The 20,716-nt window shown below is 37.2% G+C and overlaps 1 protein-coding gene across 1 annotated transcript in view; it reads left to right on the top strand.

Moving 5' to 3' along the window:
- Positions 1–20,716, top strand: part of KPNA1 (karyopherin subunit alpha 1) — a 53,747-nt gene that overhangs the window by 19,884 nt on the left and 13,147 nt on the right. The window contains exons 6-11 of the mRNA XM_082043591.1: positions 1,406–1,537; positions 10,224–10,312; positions 12,188–12,287; positions 12,843–13,006; positions 14,177–14,255; positions 17,130–17,255. Coding sequence (XP_081899717.1) covers positions 1,406–1,537; positions 10,224–10,312; positions 12,188–12,287; positions 12,843–13,006; positions 14,177–14,255; positions 17,130–17,255 — 690 coding nt within the window. The remainder of the gene's footprint in view (positions 1–1,405; positions 1,538–10,223; positions 10,313–12,187; positions 12,288–12,842; positions 13,007–14,176; positions 14,256–17,129; positions 17,256–20,716) is intronic.

Genomic DNA, 20,716 nt, shown 5'->3' on the forward strand with positions numbered 1-20,716 from the left:
ACATTTCATGTTGACCTTAAGCGTTAGCCTGAACCTTTTGCTTGTAGTTCATTAATGATGAGTCTTGCAGTTTTGACATGGTGTATTTCTGCTTTAATGCAGCCCATACTCTTTGTGTATTACAGCGATGTATTTTGGAATCATTTATTCTGATCACATCTTATCAGATGATAGTTTCTCCTTTAGTTGGTCAGTAGGGCAGGATTTATTGTATTTTTAAAACTGAAGTCTCAATAGTAGCATTTAAAAATTAAAGCATTACAAGCCTAGGCTTAATTGTTGAGTTCTTATTTCAGGCCCATTTCAGGATTTTGTGTGTCTCCATAGCAGGAGTTGCTTTTATGATTAAATCCTAAGTATAATTCTGTGCTGCTCTACAGAGATAGCTAGTCTTGGAAAGTGTATCAGGATTTTCACTGCAATACTGCTGGATCATTAGTAATGTCAAAATCAGTCATTTATAGCACACAACTTTACATTTTTGTTCGTTGATTTTTTTTGCCTTTTCATTCAACTTTTAGCTGTCTTTTAATTCTCTAGATTCTGGATGTATCTGATAGGACTTAAATTTGCTAGTGTAGTGTAATAATTTTTGGACTAACAAGCATGCAGAAATCTACCAGGTAAAGTTTTATGAGGTTGGTATCAGGTAGTATTAAAATTTGCAGTTCAGCTAAAATAAAATCAGTGCTTTTGCAAGTTGAGATTAAACGAATGTTAAATTACAAAAGAATTTAAATCAAAAGGCACAGTGTTGATCAGGATCTCAGTTTTGCTTCGAGTCTTGAATAAAAACATCACACTAATAACTCTTGGCAGTGGTACTGATCACCAGAGTTGGAGAGGAGTACTTTGCTGTAGTTGCAGAGTTCTACCAGAATGTGATCACAAAGTTGTTCTTTTTTTTTTTTTTTTTTTTCCAAATCTCCATTCCTGTGTACTTTTGTTGTTTCATTTTTTTAAAGCCTTTTATTTCCTTTATTTCCATCAAGTTTTGTCAAACAATGTTGATAGTGTTTTTACTTGTGCATCTTCAGGAATATAATTGCTGAGTCAGTGAATGCAGGTGTCAGATGTGTTATGGGAAGGCCCATTTTTTGTGTATAGGTTCTTAGCCAATAACAAAAGGCAGTAGAACAGACCCAAGGTATATAATTCCATAGAAAACAAACAAACAAAAAACCCCATGAAAGCAAACCTGATCTTATTCTCATAAGGAACTTCTGAGATTTTTTTATTTCAAGTGATATTGATAACTCTCAACTCTGATTCTGATTCTCACTTTGCAGATTGTCTCATGCTTTCCCTACGGCAGTTCTTTTTGTCTTTAAAAGATATTTGGTCTTTGTTTTTGGTGTGGCACAGAAGGCTTCTAGTAAACTTTCATTTCTATTCTGTTTTCCAGTTTGAAGCTGCATGGGTGTTGACAAATATTGCCTCGGGAAATTCCCTTCAGACTCGAATAGTGATCCAAGCAGGAGCTGTCCCCATCTTCATAGAGCTGCTTAGTTCAGAGTTTGAAGATGTACAGGAACAGGTAAATACTGAGAATGGTGTTGAGGTTTTTTATGTGTCTGGTGGTTTGTGGTGTTGTGTTAGTTTGGGGTTTTCTTTGTTTTCTCTGTTTGCCTTAGTTTGTTTTGGTTTTGTGTTTTTTATTTTTGCCTTCCCCAGAAAGGAATAAGGCTATCCTGTACAGAAAGCCTTTACAGGAACTGTAGTGTTTGACAGTTTTGCACAACAGTCCCTTTCTACCTGTTATGGAAGTTTATTTTCCTTAAGTTTCCCATAGCAGAGACTCAGGTATGGATTCCAGGAATTCTTCTAGAATAAATAATTTTTTTGCAAGGTACAGTGTAGAGCAGCTCGATCTGGGTTCTTCCTGAAGAGGGACCCTCAACAGAAGGAAACTTGGACAATTATACCCCCACAATCCAAGCCACCACCCCTTGTGCATCACTCTGGGTCAACTGCAAAATTAGTGTCTGAGGTCTCCCTGTTCTTCATTGGATCTCTTTGTTTTTGTCAGGCAGGCTGTCAGTCAAAGTTCTGACCTTCTGTTGCTATTTTGCACGTGCAGCTGGAGAAAATAAGTTCTTGGTAACAGCCAAAACATTCTTCTGTTAGACACTGTTCTGTTCCTTTACTGACCTCCAGGAACGCAGCTCTTAGTATCTTCTAGCTTGAAGACTCTGAGGCTTTTTCTAGTTAAGGAAGCAGAAAGTTCGAAGGTTCACAGCTTGCAGAAGTTATGCTAAGCCAATTTACTTAAGCTAAGTGAATTCTATATAAGCAGTTTCTAAACAAGTTCTGTAAGAAATGGTATACCAAATAATTCAATAAGCTAAGGCAGTCTATTCCCTAACATACCTTTTATGTGTTAAGATGTCTAAGCAAGTATTGTATATTTCTTTTTTTCTGGAGATGATATATTTAACCACAGCCAATGGGGTAATGCATTTTGATTTCTAACAGTTTAATATTTTTCTGTATATTGAGACATTCAAGACACCTTGTTTAAAAATCATTACTTTAGAGGTGAAGAGTTCATGCTTGTTGCTCCTGAAGAGTGGAAATTATAGTTTGTTCTCTCCAGAGAAAATTATAGTTTGTGCTGTATGTTCCTTACAGAGTAGATGAATAAGGCCCAAAGGGATCAGTGTAAAGCACAGACCAAACATTTGACTCAGTAATTTCCACATGAGGTCCATAACTTGTGTTTGAACAAGGATATATTTCAGACATACAATCTTGCTTTGAAGACTTATGATGTTGAAATATTAATCATATTAACAAATAGATTTTCACTTAATGTTAATCCTAACTTGAAAATATGTACCTTTACTGTACAAATTTGTCTAGCTTTGGGTCCAGGTATTTGCTTTTGTTTCATTTTCTACTCAGTTAGTAAGCTGTCAGTTTTTTCCTGTTTACAGACCATAGCTTAAGCTTTTCTTGAGCATATGAAATTAAGCTCTGAATTCTTATTATGAGGGTATTCCTGTGGTGGTTGGTTTGTTTTTTTGTGACCCTTGTCTGAACATTTCTTGGTTCAATATCTTTTTGTGGTGGTGAAATTACAAGCATTGGATATTCCAGTAGCACTCTTCCAGCAATGCTGTTTTTGGAGGTAGTACCTCATTTTCATTTCTACTTGATAGTTTGATGTGTAAATATCCAAGATGTCTTTGCAGACTCTTTGCCACAGAAGCTGGCTGCAAGCTCAGGTTGAGCTGATTATCCAATATGATCCGTTGTTCTTTTCAGGATCACTGACTGCCAGGGTTCAGTTCTCCATCCTGTAAGTTTGACCTCTATTCTCTGTTCCTAGATATCTGACCTTGCATTTGGCTGTATTGAGATGCATGATTGGAGAAGTCCCGACTCATAGGCATTGGATTGCTTTGTGTAACTTGCCTTTCTCTCTTTTAGCTGGCTCAGAATGTACCATCTGTACTTAAGGTTGCCTAACATTTTCCACCAGAAAGACAGATTTTTTTTTTTTTTTTTTCTCAGTTGATTTTAGCTTTCTAGTTCTTCCACTCGGCAACTTTCCATTTTCAGTGGTCTGTCTCAGGTTGAATTATTTTGGAAAAGGTTTTTTTCAGAGAAATTGAATTCAGATGCTTGAGTAAATGATATTAAAGGAAATAAATGAGCAGTTTTGTCTAATTTTTTTAACTTTCTTTGAGGAAATGAGTCTCTTTCGTAAACTAGAAATGTGATAGGGAGCTTGCCAAAATGAGAGATAAATGCTGTGTTCTGCCCATGTGAAAATCCATCCAGACTTGGCACTGAAAATGATGGCATTAGTTTCCCAATTCAGCCATCACTTGTACAGTGCTGTTCCTGCAGAATGGTTCGTTGAATGTGGTAAGGGCTGCTCCATTTTTTGCTCCTAATGATCTTCTGTGCAAGAGCTAATCTTTTTATTAGGTTGTTATAATCTCTGCTGATGTTTAGAGAGCAGGTGGGAAGAACAAACATGTTTAGAGTGAGTTGTGCAGCTTTCAGCATCAAGATGTGTGAATTAACAGAAGGGCCACAGTTAAGTAGTTTATCCGTCTTCTTCCCCCTCTGCCTCTTAATAAGCTGCTGACATGTTGAAATTCAGATAGCAGGCAGGCAGAGTGGGTTATAATTAGTGGAAAATATTTTTCTTGTGTAATTGAGGTGCTGAATCTGTGATCTCTCTATTACCAGTAAGTCTTTAAATACCACTTATGAATTGCTCTGTAGTAAGTTGTGCTGAAGAAGGAAAATGTACCACTGTGAAGTGTTACCTACACCCTTTCATGGTGGGTTTCTGTGCTGCAGGTCTAGAGGTTGCAGCCCTGCACCCAGCTGACTTTGAGTTTAAGGCAGGCCAATGTGAAATAAATTGTTTTTTCCATCAGCTTTTAATAACTCCAAACACTTCACCATTATATCAACTGAAAGAAAAATTAAAAGCATTAAGCACTTGAATGTTAGCTATTGTACTTTTGCATTACAGGATAGCATTAGTACACAGTTGCATAGTATTTTTCCAGATGACTCTTGTCTTGTTTAGTATATTTACAGATGGTTGGCCTGGTAACAAATCAGCAGGTTGTGAACGAGGCTTTTATTTGTTGAACTGTGGCCCTGTTTGTTAAAATTGGAACACATTGTGGTGAATGAAGGAGAAAAGGGAAGGGATTTGTGTGATAAGGCAATTGCAGGTTTCTGAGATAAATGTATCTACCAGTTAGTGTCCCATGCTGGACAGTACGCTTGTGTCGGTTTTCAGTAAGTAGATACTAGTTCTGTGCTTTTTGAATGCTCAATGTGAAATATTTGCATTTTGTTTTGTAGTTGAGGACAACTTGGGACTTTTGCAAGTGACTTTAGCACTTAAGTCTATGTTTTGAGCAGATCTGGTCCTGGGCTTCTCAAGCTGGATTTCTGAAACTGGAAGATATTTGGCCATAGTTTTCTCCCCTGCAAAATGATGATTCTTATCTTCTCTCACAGTACTACTTCGAAGACTATTATTTGCAAGCAACTGTGGCAAATTACAAAAATACAGGAAAATATGGAAAATATAACTGCGTGTTCAGGGCAGATGGGCCAAAAGCTAGCCTTACAACTATATGGTAAAGGATGAATGGGAAAATAAATGTTGAAGGCTGCGTTTAGTAATCCATTCGTTGTGCTAGGTGGGATAGTAATTCTGTAGAAGGAAATGTAAGTGGTAATACAATTTTGAATATATATCATAGCATAAACTAAAAAATAAAAAGTAATATTAAATATTTTACTTTGGCTTACTGGCTAATCATTATCCACTGTTTTTGTCTTACAGCAAGTCTTACAGACTTGCATCATTTAATTTATCTTTTATTTCAAACTTCCCTGAGCAGTTGCTTAGGAACAGATACCAATTTACTTTACCTGTTAGTGATTTTACCAATGGTTATTTTTCATATTTATAATCCAGTTTTAATCTAACGTGTTGCACTGTTCCTTTTGCATATGTTAGTTCCTGAGTCTAGTGTGATTCTAAATCAATGGCTATATATATAGAAATCTGTGTGAGGGGATCTTTATAACTATGTTTATTTAACAACATGTATTTTAATGAAATGACATCGTTTGTCTTTTTACAAGATCCGTTAACCCATTAAGCTCTGCAGACTGACATTTAATTACCCTGCCATCCTTTAGGTCTTCTCTTTCATTGTTTGCATTGTGTATCAGTCTTTCTCAGATGTTCACTATGATTGGTGGCCAAACCATTTGGCATCTGTTTTTCCCACCAAAGAAATTGAGTTTATGACAGAAGCTGTATTTTAATTTTTTACGAAAAACAATTTGGTTACATCTCCCTCCACCTTGTTTCTCTTTTTGGTGTACTGTTTGTCTTAGCCTTCTTCCACTTATCACAACTTTTTCTTCCCCAAAACTTCTAAAAATTTAGATTTGCCAGCCTGAAATAATTTATATTGAAGGATTCCATCAAAGACCTTTAGACATGCTTAAGGTTGATCTAGTTTCAGCAGTGTCTTAGCTGCAGTTCTTTCCTAGAGTGCTCTTGTTGAGGTATTTAAAACCCAGATGTTAACTTGAGTTTCCTTGGTGAACACTGAATTTCCTTCAAAAACTGTGCAAAGTGTTATGGTCCCTGTCTGAGATGAATGAGATTGTCTCACAGTGACAGATACGTCTCTTTGTGCTCTGCTAGACAGCCAGTGGCAGGAGCATCTCCAGCTGCCCTGTTCCCCTTTGGGAACGTTTGTATTTTCAGCTAAACCAACCACCTTGTTTCTCCCTCAGTATTTTTCCATTTCTAGTTGTATTGCTGTTCCTTTTGGTAACCCTCATTTGTTTGGCTGCAATGACCTCTGAGTCTGGTGTCTAAGATCTGTTTGGCTTTTACATCAGCAGTCCTACTAGCTAGGTTTCAGTAATCAAAATCAGGAAAGCCAGTTGAGACATGAGTATGAGCTACTTTCTCTATTTGGGTGGGTGAGATGTGAAGAGTAAGAAACTATGATCACACCAGCCACTGAAAGAAGGGTGTTTTCTTTATTGGGACATAGTAGAAGTCATCTGCTAGGAATCTGGCTGTCTGGTATCCTTCCTTGTGCCCGCTAATCCAGTCATGTTTGCATGCAAGCTGATCTTCACAGTCTCCATCCCAGCATTAGATCAATTTCCCAAGTCAGTGGCCAAAAGTAGAGAAAGTGTTGATTCTCACTTCCTAGTATTTCTTCTCCACCAGGAGGTACAGACTTTACACACTGGTGGTTGGTTTAGCACTTGCTTTAAATGTCCGAAGCTCTAATGAAGTAATGACTGAGAGGCATCAGAATCCAGAGGAAAGTGGAGGGTGGTCAGAAAGCACATGGATTATTCACAGAAGGCACCATATGGCTCAATAATACTCCGCAAAACTTGCACTTTCTTGTTATTGACTACTGAAGTTGTTCGGTACTGCAGTAAAGAGCACTGGAGTTTAATAATGACTAAAATAAACTGGAAACCTGCAACAATCCCTACTCCACTATTAGTAGTAAATGGAAATTTATAGCAGCCTATGAAAATGGATGCTGTCAATTGACAAGGCAGGACTGGCATTTTCAGTTTGCACACATCTGTGCTACCTAAGATGCTTGTTAAAAAGTCAGACTACAAATCTTAAAGTTACAGGTTCTTTTCATCTTCAGCTCTGGATGTGGATGCTGGAAAGTACTGTTTTTTAAAAATCATTATTATTTTTTTAGAGTGTTTTTTTTTTTTTTAAATTTAATGAACTCTGAAATTTACTGAAATTAAATAACCTTTTACCTTTTCAATTATCCAGAAAAGAAGATAAAAATATTTGGGATATGTAGAGTGAAGCCAAAACATTATGGCAGACAAGCCATTTGCATCTTAAGAAGTGCACAAAACAAAAGAAGCAATGGAAATAATTGAACATTATTCAGAAAAAACGTGAAGAGCCTTGTTATTGTTCACATGTCCTCTGTGGGGGCCATGGTGAAGCTTTGTATGTACAACAGTATCTGACAAGAAGAGTTTAAATGAGCTTGAGTTATGTTCCTCACTTGTCTGAAGAGCTGAAATAATTCCTTAAGGAAAGATACCTTCCTTGTTAAACAGAACTGTGCATATTTTTTTAAAGATATTTTGATTTCTCTGCATCTTGTAGATTGTCAGTCATTAGCATTACAAGGATTTCTTGCAGTATCCTCTCTTAACTGGTCCTGTGACACCAGACTACTCAGCCAGACTACTCTTGCCTTAAAAAGCAAGAGGAGGAAAGCAGTAGAGATGTTATTTGACTTCTCTGGTCAGACTTTTTGATGTGAGATTTGCTGTTGCAAAACCAGTCTGTCATTCAGGGTCAGAATGGGTTCCTGGATTAAGTGATTATCGCTGTTGTCAATCCTAAAAATAGGTATTACTATAATGACAGAAACAAAGTCCACAGACAAGCGAAATACAGCTTCCAGGGCTGGTTTGATGTGTGTAAGCGTGTCCAGGCAAGGAGATTGTATCTTCACACAAAGTTACCCACATGTTCAATAAGGAAATAATTGCAAATTCTAACTTTTCACCTTACATGTTTTTAAAAGATCTACAAGTTTAGAACTAGCTGAAACCTTTGATTAATTCCTTAGGCTTCTCATTGCTGCAGAAATAATATCCAAGCATTGCAGTGAGCAACAAATGTGGCTTCTAACAGTTCTAACACAAATGATATTTTGCAGGATGTGGCGTGTGTTCTGTCTCTTAGGCTAAATATTTCCAGTAGCTGCATTCTCTGTCTTGAGTGCATGAGGCTTCCTGACCTAAGGTTATACTTTTATTTCAGATAAGCCATTGTCACAACAGTTGTAAAATAATAAGAATGGGAATGAAAAATAAGTTTTTGTTATGAAGATCAGTTGGGGAGGGGGACATTGCATAGTAAATGGCTTTGCTTTTTCACAACAAAGGTCAGTGTAGCCTGGTGCCCTGTCTCTGCCTGTGGCTGACAGCAGAAAAACTGGAAAACAGTAGGAGAACAAAACAATCCTTCCCCAGAATAGTCTCCTCATTTCTTAACTTGCAGTTTACGGACTTGTGATTGATCGATCTCTATGGTGTTATTGGTAATACCAGTACAGAGGAGAACTGTTTTCACTTTATATCTAGCAAGCTGACATCTGTATCTACATTTTGTATATACGTTTTGTTACCTGGTTTTAACTGTATTAATTTTGCAAAAACTTACTAGTGTTTTCAGGCCTCAGGTGGTTGGAGGAGGCTTTTGGAGGCTGTTTTTTAAAAAGTAGCATCTTTTTTTCCACATTTAAAAAACATCTTGCAGTAGAAATCTAACACAACAAATCAATTGACATCCTATCGATATTGAATAAATAAGCGTATTTCAAATTATCTGAGAATTTCCTTTAGGTAACAAATTTGGCTTATTCTGTGTTTTTTTTTTTTTTTTTTTTTTCTCTTTAGATGGGTAATTTATTTCAAATAGAGATACAGAGAGAAAAATGTTTATTTTGTGTGGGGAACTTCTGTGTGTTCAGTTGGAGAAATAGTTATGCACTGTGATGCACTTCACTGCAAATAAATACAGTCAACTGAAAAGAAATTAGGGGATGACATGCAGCTGCTGTCCATGATAAACAGGATCGCTTTTATCCTCTCTGTACAGTGTTGGAAGTATTTACAATGATTGTGTAGACGTTGTATGGGTCTTACTAAATAAACATATATGCCTATTTATTTGATGTGACACTTAGCCCTCTGCTACCTTGAAATAAATAGCAAATGTGAGTTTCATACAATTTCTTCTGTGACAAAATATTGTTTATAAATCTCATGGAATTAATCAAATGGCTTTTATACTTCATATAGACTTATTTTTAATTTTTTCCAGTTATAGGTCTCGTACTAGTGGACAGTGATATCAAAAAGATCACTTGACCCAAACATATAAATGAAAGACAATTAAATCTTTTATTCTCATCATATTACGGAAGATGGATTTCATACTTCTTTAATTATCTTCTGGTGTTGTAGATATTTTCTTCTTAAGGGTAACAGTAGTACTGATGTCCAAGGGGTAAAATATCTGTCCTTGCACTTTGTCATGCATATGTCTTAATAGACAACACTGATTCTGTCTTGTATAGTTTTCTCATAAAGAATATATGCCAATGCCCGCCTGAACTCTTTGATTCTGAATCTTGGTTTATCTTGCATATAGATTCTCATTTTCATCTTAGTTGGTGTCAACATTCTTAATATGACTGTGTAAACAATGCGTGCTCTTATGGCTTCTTAGGAAAGACTCATATGGGCTGTTCTACACAAAGGTTTTTGGGTAGATAAAAACTTGCTTCACCTGTACGGTGAACATCTGGACTTGAACCAGCTCTGAATCAGGAGGAGTGTAGAATTAGTGTGTTACTAAGCCTCTTATATTGTGGACAGAGCAAGGTTATGTCTGCCTGCAAGGTCTTTGGAAACATACATTTTGACTGTTTTGATATTCCTCTTAGATCTGTGTAAATATTCCTGAATCTCATAATGAGTTTGGGTGTATATATGTAATACTCAACCAGAATGCATTCCCCTTTCGTATGTTGACCAGGATCTAACAGTGAGAACAGAGTATCTCCCACTCTAATACGTAGACTAAACTGGTTGAATTGTGACAATGAAAGCAATTACAATTCTGTTTTTCATTGCAGGCAGTATGGGCTCTTGGCAACATCGCTGGAGACAGCACAATGTGCAGAGACTATGTATTGGACTGTAATATCCTGCCCCCTTTATTGCAGTAAGTCCGTTTAAAATATTTTCCAGAATTTTGCTTGAGTGTCTGATAAGACTGAAGTTTGGTTTTTGTCTTGACTAATAACAATAATTAATAATAATGATTTTTTCATTGTGGATTAATCAGACTTTTTAATGGGGTCTCCAGAACTCCTTTTATAATAGAGCTAAAGTGGAAACATATTTTAGGAACAGCTAAGCTGGAACTATTTTATTCTACAGAGTGGGTGGATGCCTGAGCTTATTATAGACTCATAGAATAATTTAAGTTGAAAGGCACCTCTGGAGGTCATCTAGTCAAGCCCTTTCTTCATAGCAGGTGAGATCAGGTTAGATCACTCAATTACTTAACCAGTCGAATTTGGAATGTCACAGGTAGATTCCTTAACCTGTTGTAGCATTTGACCATGGCATGGTGAAAAACAATGTTCTAATACCTAATCAGAATTTCCTGTGTTCTACTTTGTGACAGTTGCCTCTTGTCCTGTTACTGCACACCTTTGAGAAGGACCTGCCTTCCTCTTTTCTGCATCCACCTGTTAAACTGTTGTAGGCAGCAGTTATATCTCCTCTCACATAGTCTCCTGCTAAGGCTGAACAAATCCAGGTCTCAAACCCTCCAGTTGTGTGTTGTTTTTCTAGTCCACTAATTGTGTTGATGGTCCTTTGCTGAAGGACCGTATTGTTGCTCAAACAGCAACACCATATTGTGTTATAATGTCTGAATTAGGAATACTTAGTCTCTGTCCTTTGCAAACTCTGTTTGCAGCACTGGAATTCTCCAGTGCTTCATAAAGACATTGGTACAGTGTAGGATGGCTATGAGAAAAAGAAATCGAGCTGTTACAATTGTGGAAAAACTGGGTCTTCCATTAGTACATTCCTCCTGGGCCAAAGAGCACTAAAGCTAGTCATTTCTAAGCTGCCAGGAAAATGCCTTGTTTAGAGGCTTCACACAGTGTTTGACTTAATTAACCAATGCCACAGACATTATTGTCTGTGATAGGATTGATCTAGGAGAAGGAGACGCACAGTGTACCAGTGGCTGCTGCACCTTTGGTCAGTCCTAATGTGAGAGAGCAGTTTTGGTGTGCAGATCTCATGAAGGTGTCAGTATTACAGTTCATCACATCATTTAGCTTCCTGTGTCTTACTGAGCAGAAGATGAACCCTGCAGCTGGTGCGTGGATGCCACCCCTTAACAGCTGCAGAAGGAGACTTGTTTGGGGTGGTCTGTAGGATCAAGTCCTAACAAGAACCCAGTGGGCAAGGCTCTCACATGCTGGGACTGGAGCCAGTGTGCACAGAAAGTCCATGAACTCTGCTTGCTGTGAGATACATAGCTCTTCCATGTTGGGGAAACCTTAAACCTTATTATATGCATTTTCTGAGGGCAGGTTTTGTTCTGCTTCACTAGTGAACTTAACATACAAAAGTGTAAAAGTAAAGTTGATAGTCTGCAACTGACATAATAATGCATTTCCATGAAGAGGGTACTCTCCAAAACTACCTGCCTATCTTTTCACTTAGAATAATTTTGTCACAGTTCCTGTAACTTTGGAATGTTAATCTGCCGTGTTAGTAGCTAAGCAATTAAATGAAGATACTTTTAGGGTAATGATTATTGTTGGAATACTAGGATTCATGTGTCTAACATGTATGTTAGTATCTAGCCACCAAGCACGTTTTTTCTCAGGATGTATTTTTCACAGAAAAAAATTAGCATATTTTGACCTGGTATGAGTAAAAATGTTGGCCTGAGTGTATTTTAATGATTCATGCAGTTGACCCTACAGCATTGCCTGGCTTTGATTCTGTTTATTTATTTCTTTATTTATTTTTAAAGCAAAGGTTGGAATTTTTTGTATGTTTGTTTTAGATTGCTTTCAAAACAAAACCGTCTCACTATGACTCGAAATGCTGTATGGGCTCTATCCAACCTCTGCAGAGGGAAAAATCCTCCTCCGGATTTTGCCAAGGTAAGAAATGTATGAAAGGAAATGCATTGCAAAGTGATGGTATCCAAATAAGAAATCAGGTTTGTGAAGTTTAAACTAAATAACAGAAATATTTCAGAATTTATCCAAAACAATGTGTGGGCTTCTTACAAATGGTGTTTTTGAATGTATTTAGTCCATTAGGCAAGTGTTCACAACCACTGTTTTTATATTGTTGCCTCCTAACTTTTTGTTACTGTACTGGAGATGACCATCCCACAGCAGAACAAAACATCTTGGCTGCTGTAGTGCAAAGTATGGCACATCTTAGTGGGCAAGTAGGAGTTTAAGTTGCAAGGCATTGCACTGTAGAGGCTGAAGAATTCTCATAGTGCTTTTCTGCTGGCAGGCTCCTCTGTATTTTTGTAGCTCCAGCCCTGCACAGAAGTGTTACCTCCACCTGAAATCTTCTGAGTATTGAACCTTGGGATGCCAGTGCCTCATACTATAATGTCACATACAAAATTAACTGACATGTTAATAGATCATCTGACTCTTATTTTCACAATGTATGTATCTCTTCTTAATGTCTTACAGGTTTCACCTTGTCTTAGTGTGCTTTCCTGGCTGCTCTTTGTCAATGATACAGATGTGTTAGCTGATGCCTGCTGGGCTTTGTCTTACTTGTCTGATGGCCCCAATGATAAAATCCAGGCTGTGATTGATGCAGGAGTCTGCAGAAGACTTGTGGAATTGCTGATGTAAGAAATTTGTTCTGAGCAAATGCACTATCCGCTCTTTTCCCCAAAACCAAGGTTCCAGCAATAGGAAGTCTGATTAGACATGTCTTGAAACATAATAATTTCCAAAAAGCAAGATTTGAGTTTTAATTTTACCTGTCTGTGTTTAGTCTTTGTCATGAATAACAGAAACAATGGAATTTTCCTTGTACTAATTTTGCTATTTCTTAAGAGATTCTTTCTTTTCCCCCAGCACCTAGCAGCAGCATTTTTGTAAAAGCAACAATATATACTGGAATTTTCACTGTGCCATTGAGGTAGTTGTTATGATTACCTGCCAATGAAATTGCTGAAGGATATCAAAGGTAGAAATGTAAGAAATAGTGAAACTTACTAGAAATTACAGCACCAGGGGCTTGAAATGTAAAGAATTTCCTAAACCCTTACAGTAGAAAAGTACATGCACGCTTTAGTCAGTAAAGTGTACAATTGAGAGTTGGGGTCAGAGAGACTGGCCTTGTTCTGAGCCATTTCTTCAGGTCTGAGAGAAGTACCTGGACCATTTAGTTACCTAAGAACAAGAAATAATGGTTTTCAGTGATATAAATAAAAAAGACTATTAAGGCTTTTAAGATTAAAGCAAATTTTATGCTGGATTAACAAATAGAATGTATTACCTAAGGTAACTTCATAGAAAAATTTTCATTTGAGAAAAAAATTCCTTTCTTCACCCTTCTTATTCCAAGCCTGATTTAACAATGATCGGAGTGGGATGCATATGATGACAGAAGATGATCGAACAGCTGTGTGGGGTCATGATTGAGTTAAACACACAGCTTCTGTCTGTGTTTCTGTCTCATTCTCTGCCTTTGTGCATGCTACATTAAGTGTGTTTCATAGTTAAAGCTGATTTATTTTTTCCTCCCAAGGATACCTATACTCTGAAGTACTTTTAGTCTTTTAATCTCAATTTTTTATGCTGCTGAGTGATACCTAAAGACCTAAATAATTAGAAACCCTAGAAAGAGTAACTATTAGTTTAAAATTGGAGTGTTTCAATGGAGATAGGGAATGTTAAGTCATACTTAGCAGGGAAGATTCCCCTGACTGATGGATGTTCCTTCCTTGAGGATGTAAAGATGGCGATGCTTCAGGATGGTTAAGACTTAGGTCTTTCTTTGGTAATTTTAGGCACAACGACTACAAAGTTGTATCTCCTGCCTTACGAGCTGTTGGGAACATCGTCACAGGAGATGATATCCAGACCCAGGTATGGATTCACTTTCTCCTATGTTGTACTGCTGTTTATCTTTCTGTTAGTTGTGGTAACCTCTTTACAAGCATCTCCTCTTGTTCCTTTTGAAGTTTGAAAGTGAAAGAATTGGTGACAGTAGTTGCCTCAAAACATGTGGTTTTTATAGTTTTTCTGTTCAGTCCTGAACTGTTGGTAATTCTTATATAGCTATGTCTGGGATTTGTGTGTAGCTGTGTAGTACTCTTCAAGGTATGGTGGTTTTGTTTGTTTTCTGGTTTGTTTAAAGCAAGTCTGCCATCTTAGGCTGAATTTTATGCTGAAGTATGTGTCATAGTAGGGCCATCAAAGGCTTGTCACATTTGATGCTGCTGACAATTTATAATGAATATAACAAAAAAGAGTACCTGGTTAGATTTTGGATGGTATGTAACTGTCTGGGCATATACTTGGAGAAGCATTGGTAGGAGGCAGTTACTTCCACCACTGTATCAGAATTAAAGGAGCCAGGAAACTTGATGCTTCAGAGGTGCTAGGTGGTCATCCTGCTGATTGGTAGGTTTTACAAGAGACAGCAGCTCATGTCAGTTTAAAAACTGGGAGCACAGAGTCTGTGCCTTGCATATGTGTGTTACCTGTTGGTGGCAGTCCCTCTTTACACATAGAGCAGAAGCTCCAGTGAAGGGCTTCTGCTGGTGTTAAAGATTTTTCCCACTTTGTGCATTCTGACACTCTTTTGTGATGCCCAGTTGGTAATATGAGGAAGGACAGCACAGAGTAGGCCGCTGCTTTTGAAACTTTACTGTCTCTTGGCCTCCATCTCTAGTTGGCAAACTAAAAGGCATGGCTGTATGGTGCAGAGCTATCTGACAAATGCACAGTCAGATTGGATTGAAGTCACAGGCTCAAAGACTGTGGTGGGCTGTTGACTCTACTGGAGCTGATGGCAGAAATGTGATCAGAAAGTGGTAGCTGTTGTGAATGTGGAAATGTGTGCAGTGCAGGCAGGGAAATGGACATCCAGGAGGCATGCTTAAAGTTCATGATTCCCCAATCAAAGCATTTAATTTTTCCAGGTAAATTATACTGAAGTTAAAATCCAGGTTCCTAACCTTGAGGCTTCTTTCAATGCTTATTTTTTTGTTTGTATGAATTTTGGAATTTTGTAGTCCTGTAACAATGAGATTAAAGATAAGTCAGCAGCAGCAGGACACTTTGAATATATTGTCATTAGTGCTGGAGGAGGTTAACATGACCTTTTGATTGTTACGATATTTTTTTTTCTCTAGCTGAATTGCATGGGCTCTCTTGTATTTTCTCAGTGGCTTTTGTTTTGCAGATCAGTCATAAGAATGAGGTGCGTTTTGTGATTTCATAGTTTCATTGAAAATAAAACCATAGGGGATCACTAAATTGCATGTAATGCAGGTTATTAAATACTGCATAAATCTTAGATTTCAATTCAAGAAAATGTTGAAACATTTTGTTGCACACAGTTTTTTTAGGAGGAGCATATCATAAGCATTCTAGAGAACTGCTTCAGTAGGATAGTTTGATAGTCCTGCCCACAGATTACGCTGTGTGCTAAAGAGGGGTCCAGAACTCACATAAAAATCCTTAATCAAGTGTGTGAGGTAGAAGGATTTTGATAGTTGGTATGTTTCTGAGTAAGTCAGCAACATACCAGACAGTTGCCTGAAAACTTCTCTGTACAACCTCAGAGCACAAAGCTGGTTTTTGCTTTATCTCTCATTTCTAGCAGTTAACAGTTGCTAGTGCTTGGGGATGGCCAAAACCATAGACTATGTGTGAGGAAAAAATAAATCTTCCTTGTCCCAGTAGATACCTGATAAAGTCCTGAACAATAAGCTTTGCTTTTTTAAATTTTAGTTTTGGAATGGAAAGGTTTTAGGAGTATGTGTGGAGTCAGAGCAAGAGATGAGTATGGGAATTCAGATTCCAAGATAAGAAATCATCACCATGATTCAGTTTCACACTCTTTCTTTTGACCTCTGTGAACAGACCAAAAAAATTCTCATAAAGTTCTATATCACACTGTGTTCCTAAGCTGCCTGCTTTTGCCATACAAGGCAAAACTATCATGTTGCTTAGTAGACTCTTCTAAATTTTTTACTTGTAAGAAGTTAGGGTTTTTTTTAAATTTTCTTTTTATTTTTCAGTCATTGAATCTTGTTATGCCCTTTGCTATCAAACATTACATAATTAAGTATTCTGTCTTGTAACATACCTGTTCTGGGGCATTCTCTCTTTTACTTCAGGGACTTAAAATCTTTATTTTGTAAATGCAGATTTTCCTGCAACTTTTCTGCTCTGTACAGTTGCATTTTTTAACAGTTTTAAAATAATAATTGCCCATTCATAATGTCACTGGACACAACACTGGCACCAATCTTCCCCACTGTGCCAGCTGATGCAGAAAGAAGAAGTAGTTGGAGCTTCCAGGTATACAAAAATATAGGAAAAAAGAATACAGGAAAATACTGTAATCTTATTTTTGTTTCATTATAATGGGCTTAGTATATTCTTCTGTTCAGGTTGCGCTGAAATCATAATGAAGGCATGATCTAAATCACTCACTTCTGTTGCTTATTAGCTTTCCTGCATATAAAATACAAATATTTGTTTTGTGGTTCTTGCTCTCTGATTTTGGTTTGGTGGTGGTGTGGGGTATTTTTTTGTTTATTTTGTTTTGGTTTTGTGTTTGTTGTTGTGGTTTTGGTTTTTTGTTTTGGGGGGGTTGTGGGTTGTGGTATTTGTTTTTTTCTTTTTGATATCATCTGGTAGGATATACTTTTTATAGGTTTTTTGAATACATTGTGTTCTAATTTTCTTCTAAGGTGTGGTTTGTGTTTTTGTTTCTTTTGTATTCAGGTAATTCTGAATTGTTCAGCCCTTCAGAGTTTACTGCACTTGCTAAGCAGCCCAAAAGAATCTATCAAAAAGGAAGCATGCTGGACAATATCTAATATAACAGCTGGGAACAGAGCCCAGATCCAGGTAACCTTTTCAGCTATGATCAGTAATCTTTGTCTTGCAGGATAGAAGAAACACACGTCAGATGATGCACTGCTTTTTTTGTGTATAAATTGGATATTTTTATGTATACACAGTCACAGATACATAATTACATATAAGTGGAAGTATATTATAGTCTCTGTGGGTAATCAGAATATTTCAGTGGCTCAGTCATCTGTCAGATTCAAATGAAAATTATGTATTTTATAATCATCTGCAGATTATAAGGGAGGAGAGAGTGTCATGCTAGAGAATGACAAAATAAGACCAAGCTCAAGAAAACCTTGTTTTAAATAACTGGCTTCATGCTTTTGACAATCACTACGATACAGAAATTCTTAAGTAAGAAAGGAGTAAGCTAAAAACTTTGAGAATCAAATAACTTTACAAGTTTCTTAATTTCACCACCAGATGCAGACACTGACAGTGTATAATAGTTTCTTCTTGTTTATTTTTTCTTATAATTCCTGATATGGATAGTTGTGCTTAGCCAAATCTAAAATCGCTTTTTATTAAACTGAACAATAATGGAGGCTATCTAACATATTGCACTGGGATTTGTCTTGCCTGATTATACCAGATTTTGTCACTTCTTCCTGTTAAGTGGTAGCACACAGAAGTAAATGGAAGTCTTGCTCCCTTGTGTCAGTCTTTACAATTAGGCCTCCAAAAGACCCCATCTTTGTTCTGAGTCCGGACTTAGTGTCAGCGGTCAGGAAGAACTCTCAAGACTTGTCTCCAGATGGTATAAATAGGAGATTGAACATCTCCCCAGAGAAATTTTCTTTGACTAGATAAAGGAGAGACTGCTAAATTTTCATCTCTCACCTCCTCTATCCCCAACTGAATTTTTCCAGAACAGCTGTACTAGGGGAATTTTTTGCTTGCCTTTCAAGGACAGTTCCTCATTAGTTCTCTTTTTCAAAAGCGATGGCAAAACAGTTTATAATGAAACCAAGCTTTATCTGATAAATATGCAAGATTCCCATCAAGGCAGTTGAATGAAAGTCTCTTCATGTAAATCAGATTAAACTCTTCTGAAGTTACATTTCTTAACGAACTTCTCCCACACTGGGTACAGAGAGGATTTTCAGAGATTGCAGAAGATATGTGGAAGTCCAGTTGGAGATGTCTGTTCTTTGAGGGATAGAAATAAATAGCAGGAATATTAGGCATTAGAAATATTTGTCTAGCTCATAAGTAACCAGACAGAAACAATGCATGTTCACACAGAATGTAAACAAAATCCTGTAATACCTCGGCAAAAGTGGCCAAGCAGTACTTCTTTCTGTTATGTCCTTTTCCTTGGGAGGCAGCCTGACACTTGCTAGTCTTAAATCTGATGGCTCTGAGTTATTCATTCTATATGATCAGAATGAGCATGAAGTGGTTAATTAACCCTCTTCACCTAAGGGCTGGATTTACTCGAAAACCTGAGGAGATTGTAAAACGGTTACAGGTTTTTCCCGAGGAAAAAGTGTATTATATCCTTTGCAGGTGGCACCTGTAATATTACGGTTATATATTCTTTCTTACAAAGAACATTCAGCTGCTGAATGAGCAGTGTTAAGGTCTTAATACTTTGAATGAGGTCTTCATCTTCATCTTGGAAATCACAGGAAATAAAGTGAATACTTTTGTGGAAGTTAACTCAGTCTCTGCTAAGCCTCCTGGAATTAAGAGTGAATGCTCATCTAACATCAGAGGTACTTATGTTAGGAAATGAGTAGGCAAGAAAATAAAACTTACAGAGGTGGAAAGCTCTGTAGGTCCTTATTGTCTGTGAAACCTGAGCAGAGAAACCTCCTACAGTTGTATTTCCTCTGGCTTTCTCAGTCAAGATTGTACTTTTACCACCAAAGATCATGGGGTTTTTTTGTCAGATATAGAGAACGATATGGTTACTTTAGTCTAACCTTGGTAGAGCTCCAAGTATTTTGATTCTGCCTTTATTGTGGCTTGTGTGTTAATCTGTGGATTAGCTGATTTTTTTTTTAAGAAAAAGTGCTGTGTAAAATCAGCAATTGTACCACTGTTTTCTCCTGCATCAGCAATTGTAATTTCTGTGCAATTAGCAGTGCAGCGAAAGTAGTTACTACTGCTTGTATTACGATAAACATGTTTTTGCCTTGGATTTTCTTGCAGTGTAGGATCTTTTGGTTGCTTTATCCATGCTGCTACCACCTTAAAAAGAGGGGGTGGTAGTATTTTCTCTCTAGAAGGCCATTTCTGCTTCTCCTGGGAAGTCTGAGAGTATTTTCTGGGGAACAGTCCAGCCCAATACATTTTCTTAACTTTGTATTTTTTCCCAAGTCTACCAGAGAGCCTGCTTCAGGATGCACAATCATAAAGAAATGTGGCAGACTTAAGAAAAAAGAAGAGCTTGAGAAAATCAGATACCCATACAGGTCATTCCATAAAGAAATAAGTGTTGGAAGTGGTAATAGAAAGTAGTTTGTTATTAGAGCATTTTTTCAAAACTTAAGGTTCTCTATTTTCATGTTCTTGATCTACTGAAAATGCAGTTATGAAGAGTCCTAGAGGTAGCTTAAATTTTAGTGCACCAGAAGCTACTCCGATAGTGTATTCACTTCTGTGACTTCTACATAAGTATTCACTGTACCATGTCATCCTGTTCAAATGAAGAAGTGCCTGTCCCTGTATCCTTATACCTGGTACAGTATTCTTATGCCTAGTATCCACTTCTCAGATGTGTACAAGTGAGGTTTTAGGTAGAAAGTCTTAATTGTACCCTTGGTAATTCTCTGTCTTCTAAACTGTTGTCACATCTTTATTTAAAAATAAGTAGGGATAAATTAATCTCTCCTTTGTTAAAACAACATTTGCCTAATCTAGCTAAACAATTAGGTAAATCTATGCATGTGTGTGTTTAGTAGTTTTTTAAGGGTTTTTGGGTGTCTTTGGTTTAGATCTGCTCTCTTTCTACTGAGAATAGATAAGACTTGCTTTGTGACTTGCAAAGGTGGGAAGGTAGGGAGAGGGAAATTAATGCTGTGAGCCATTAGTATTGCACCCTCTTTTCTAGCAAGGGATTCTTTAGAAGTACAAAAACCCCTTTAACTCTGTTGCAGTTTTGTGGGTAGGAGCTTTCTTTCTCAGGATTCTTACACCAGGAAGTGTCAACCAAAACACTAAAATACATGTAGATTTAAAGGAATCCACCTTAAAGCAGCTGCCTTAGTATGTGTCACAGACAAGGTTGAAAGCATGTTGATGCATTACTCAAGTCTAGGGAAAAAAATGTGAGAAGCAGCTTCTTGAAAGTGAAAGCTATAGCTCATTTAATAATCTCTCAGGCCCCATTCAGAATAATTGATCTGCCTTTGAGCACACACATGCTACATAGTGAAACACTGACTGGCCTAAGAGCATACCCAATTTAATCTATACTGGCTGTTATAAAAATGAGATTAAAAAATAGT

Source organism: Streptopelia decaocto, assembly GCF_964273445.1.
Source record: "Streptopelia decaocto genome assembly, chromosome: 1".
NCBI classification, from domain to species: Eukaryota; Metazoa; Chordata; class Aves; order Columbiformes; family Columbidae; genus Streptopelia; species Streptopelia decaocto.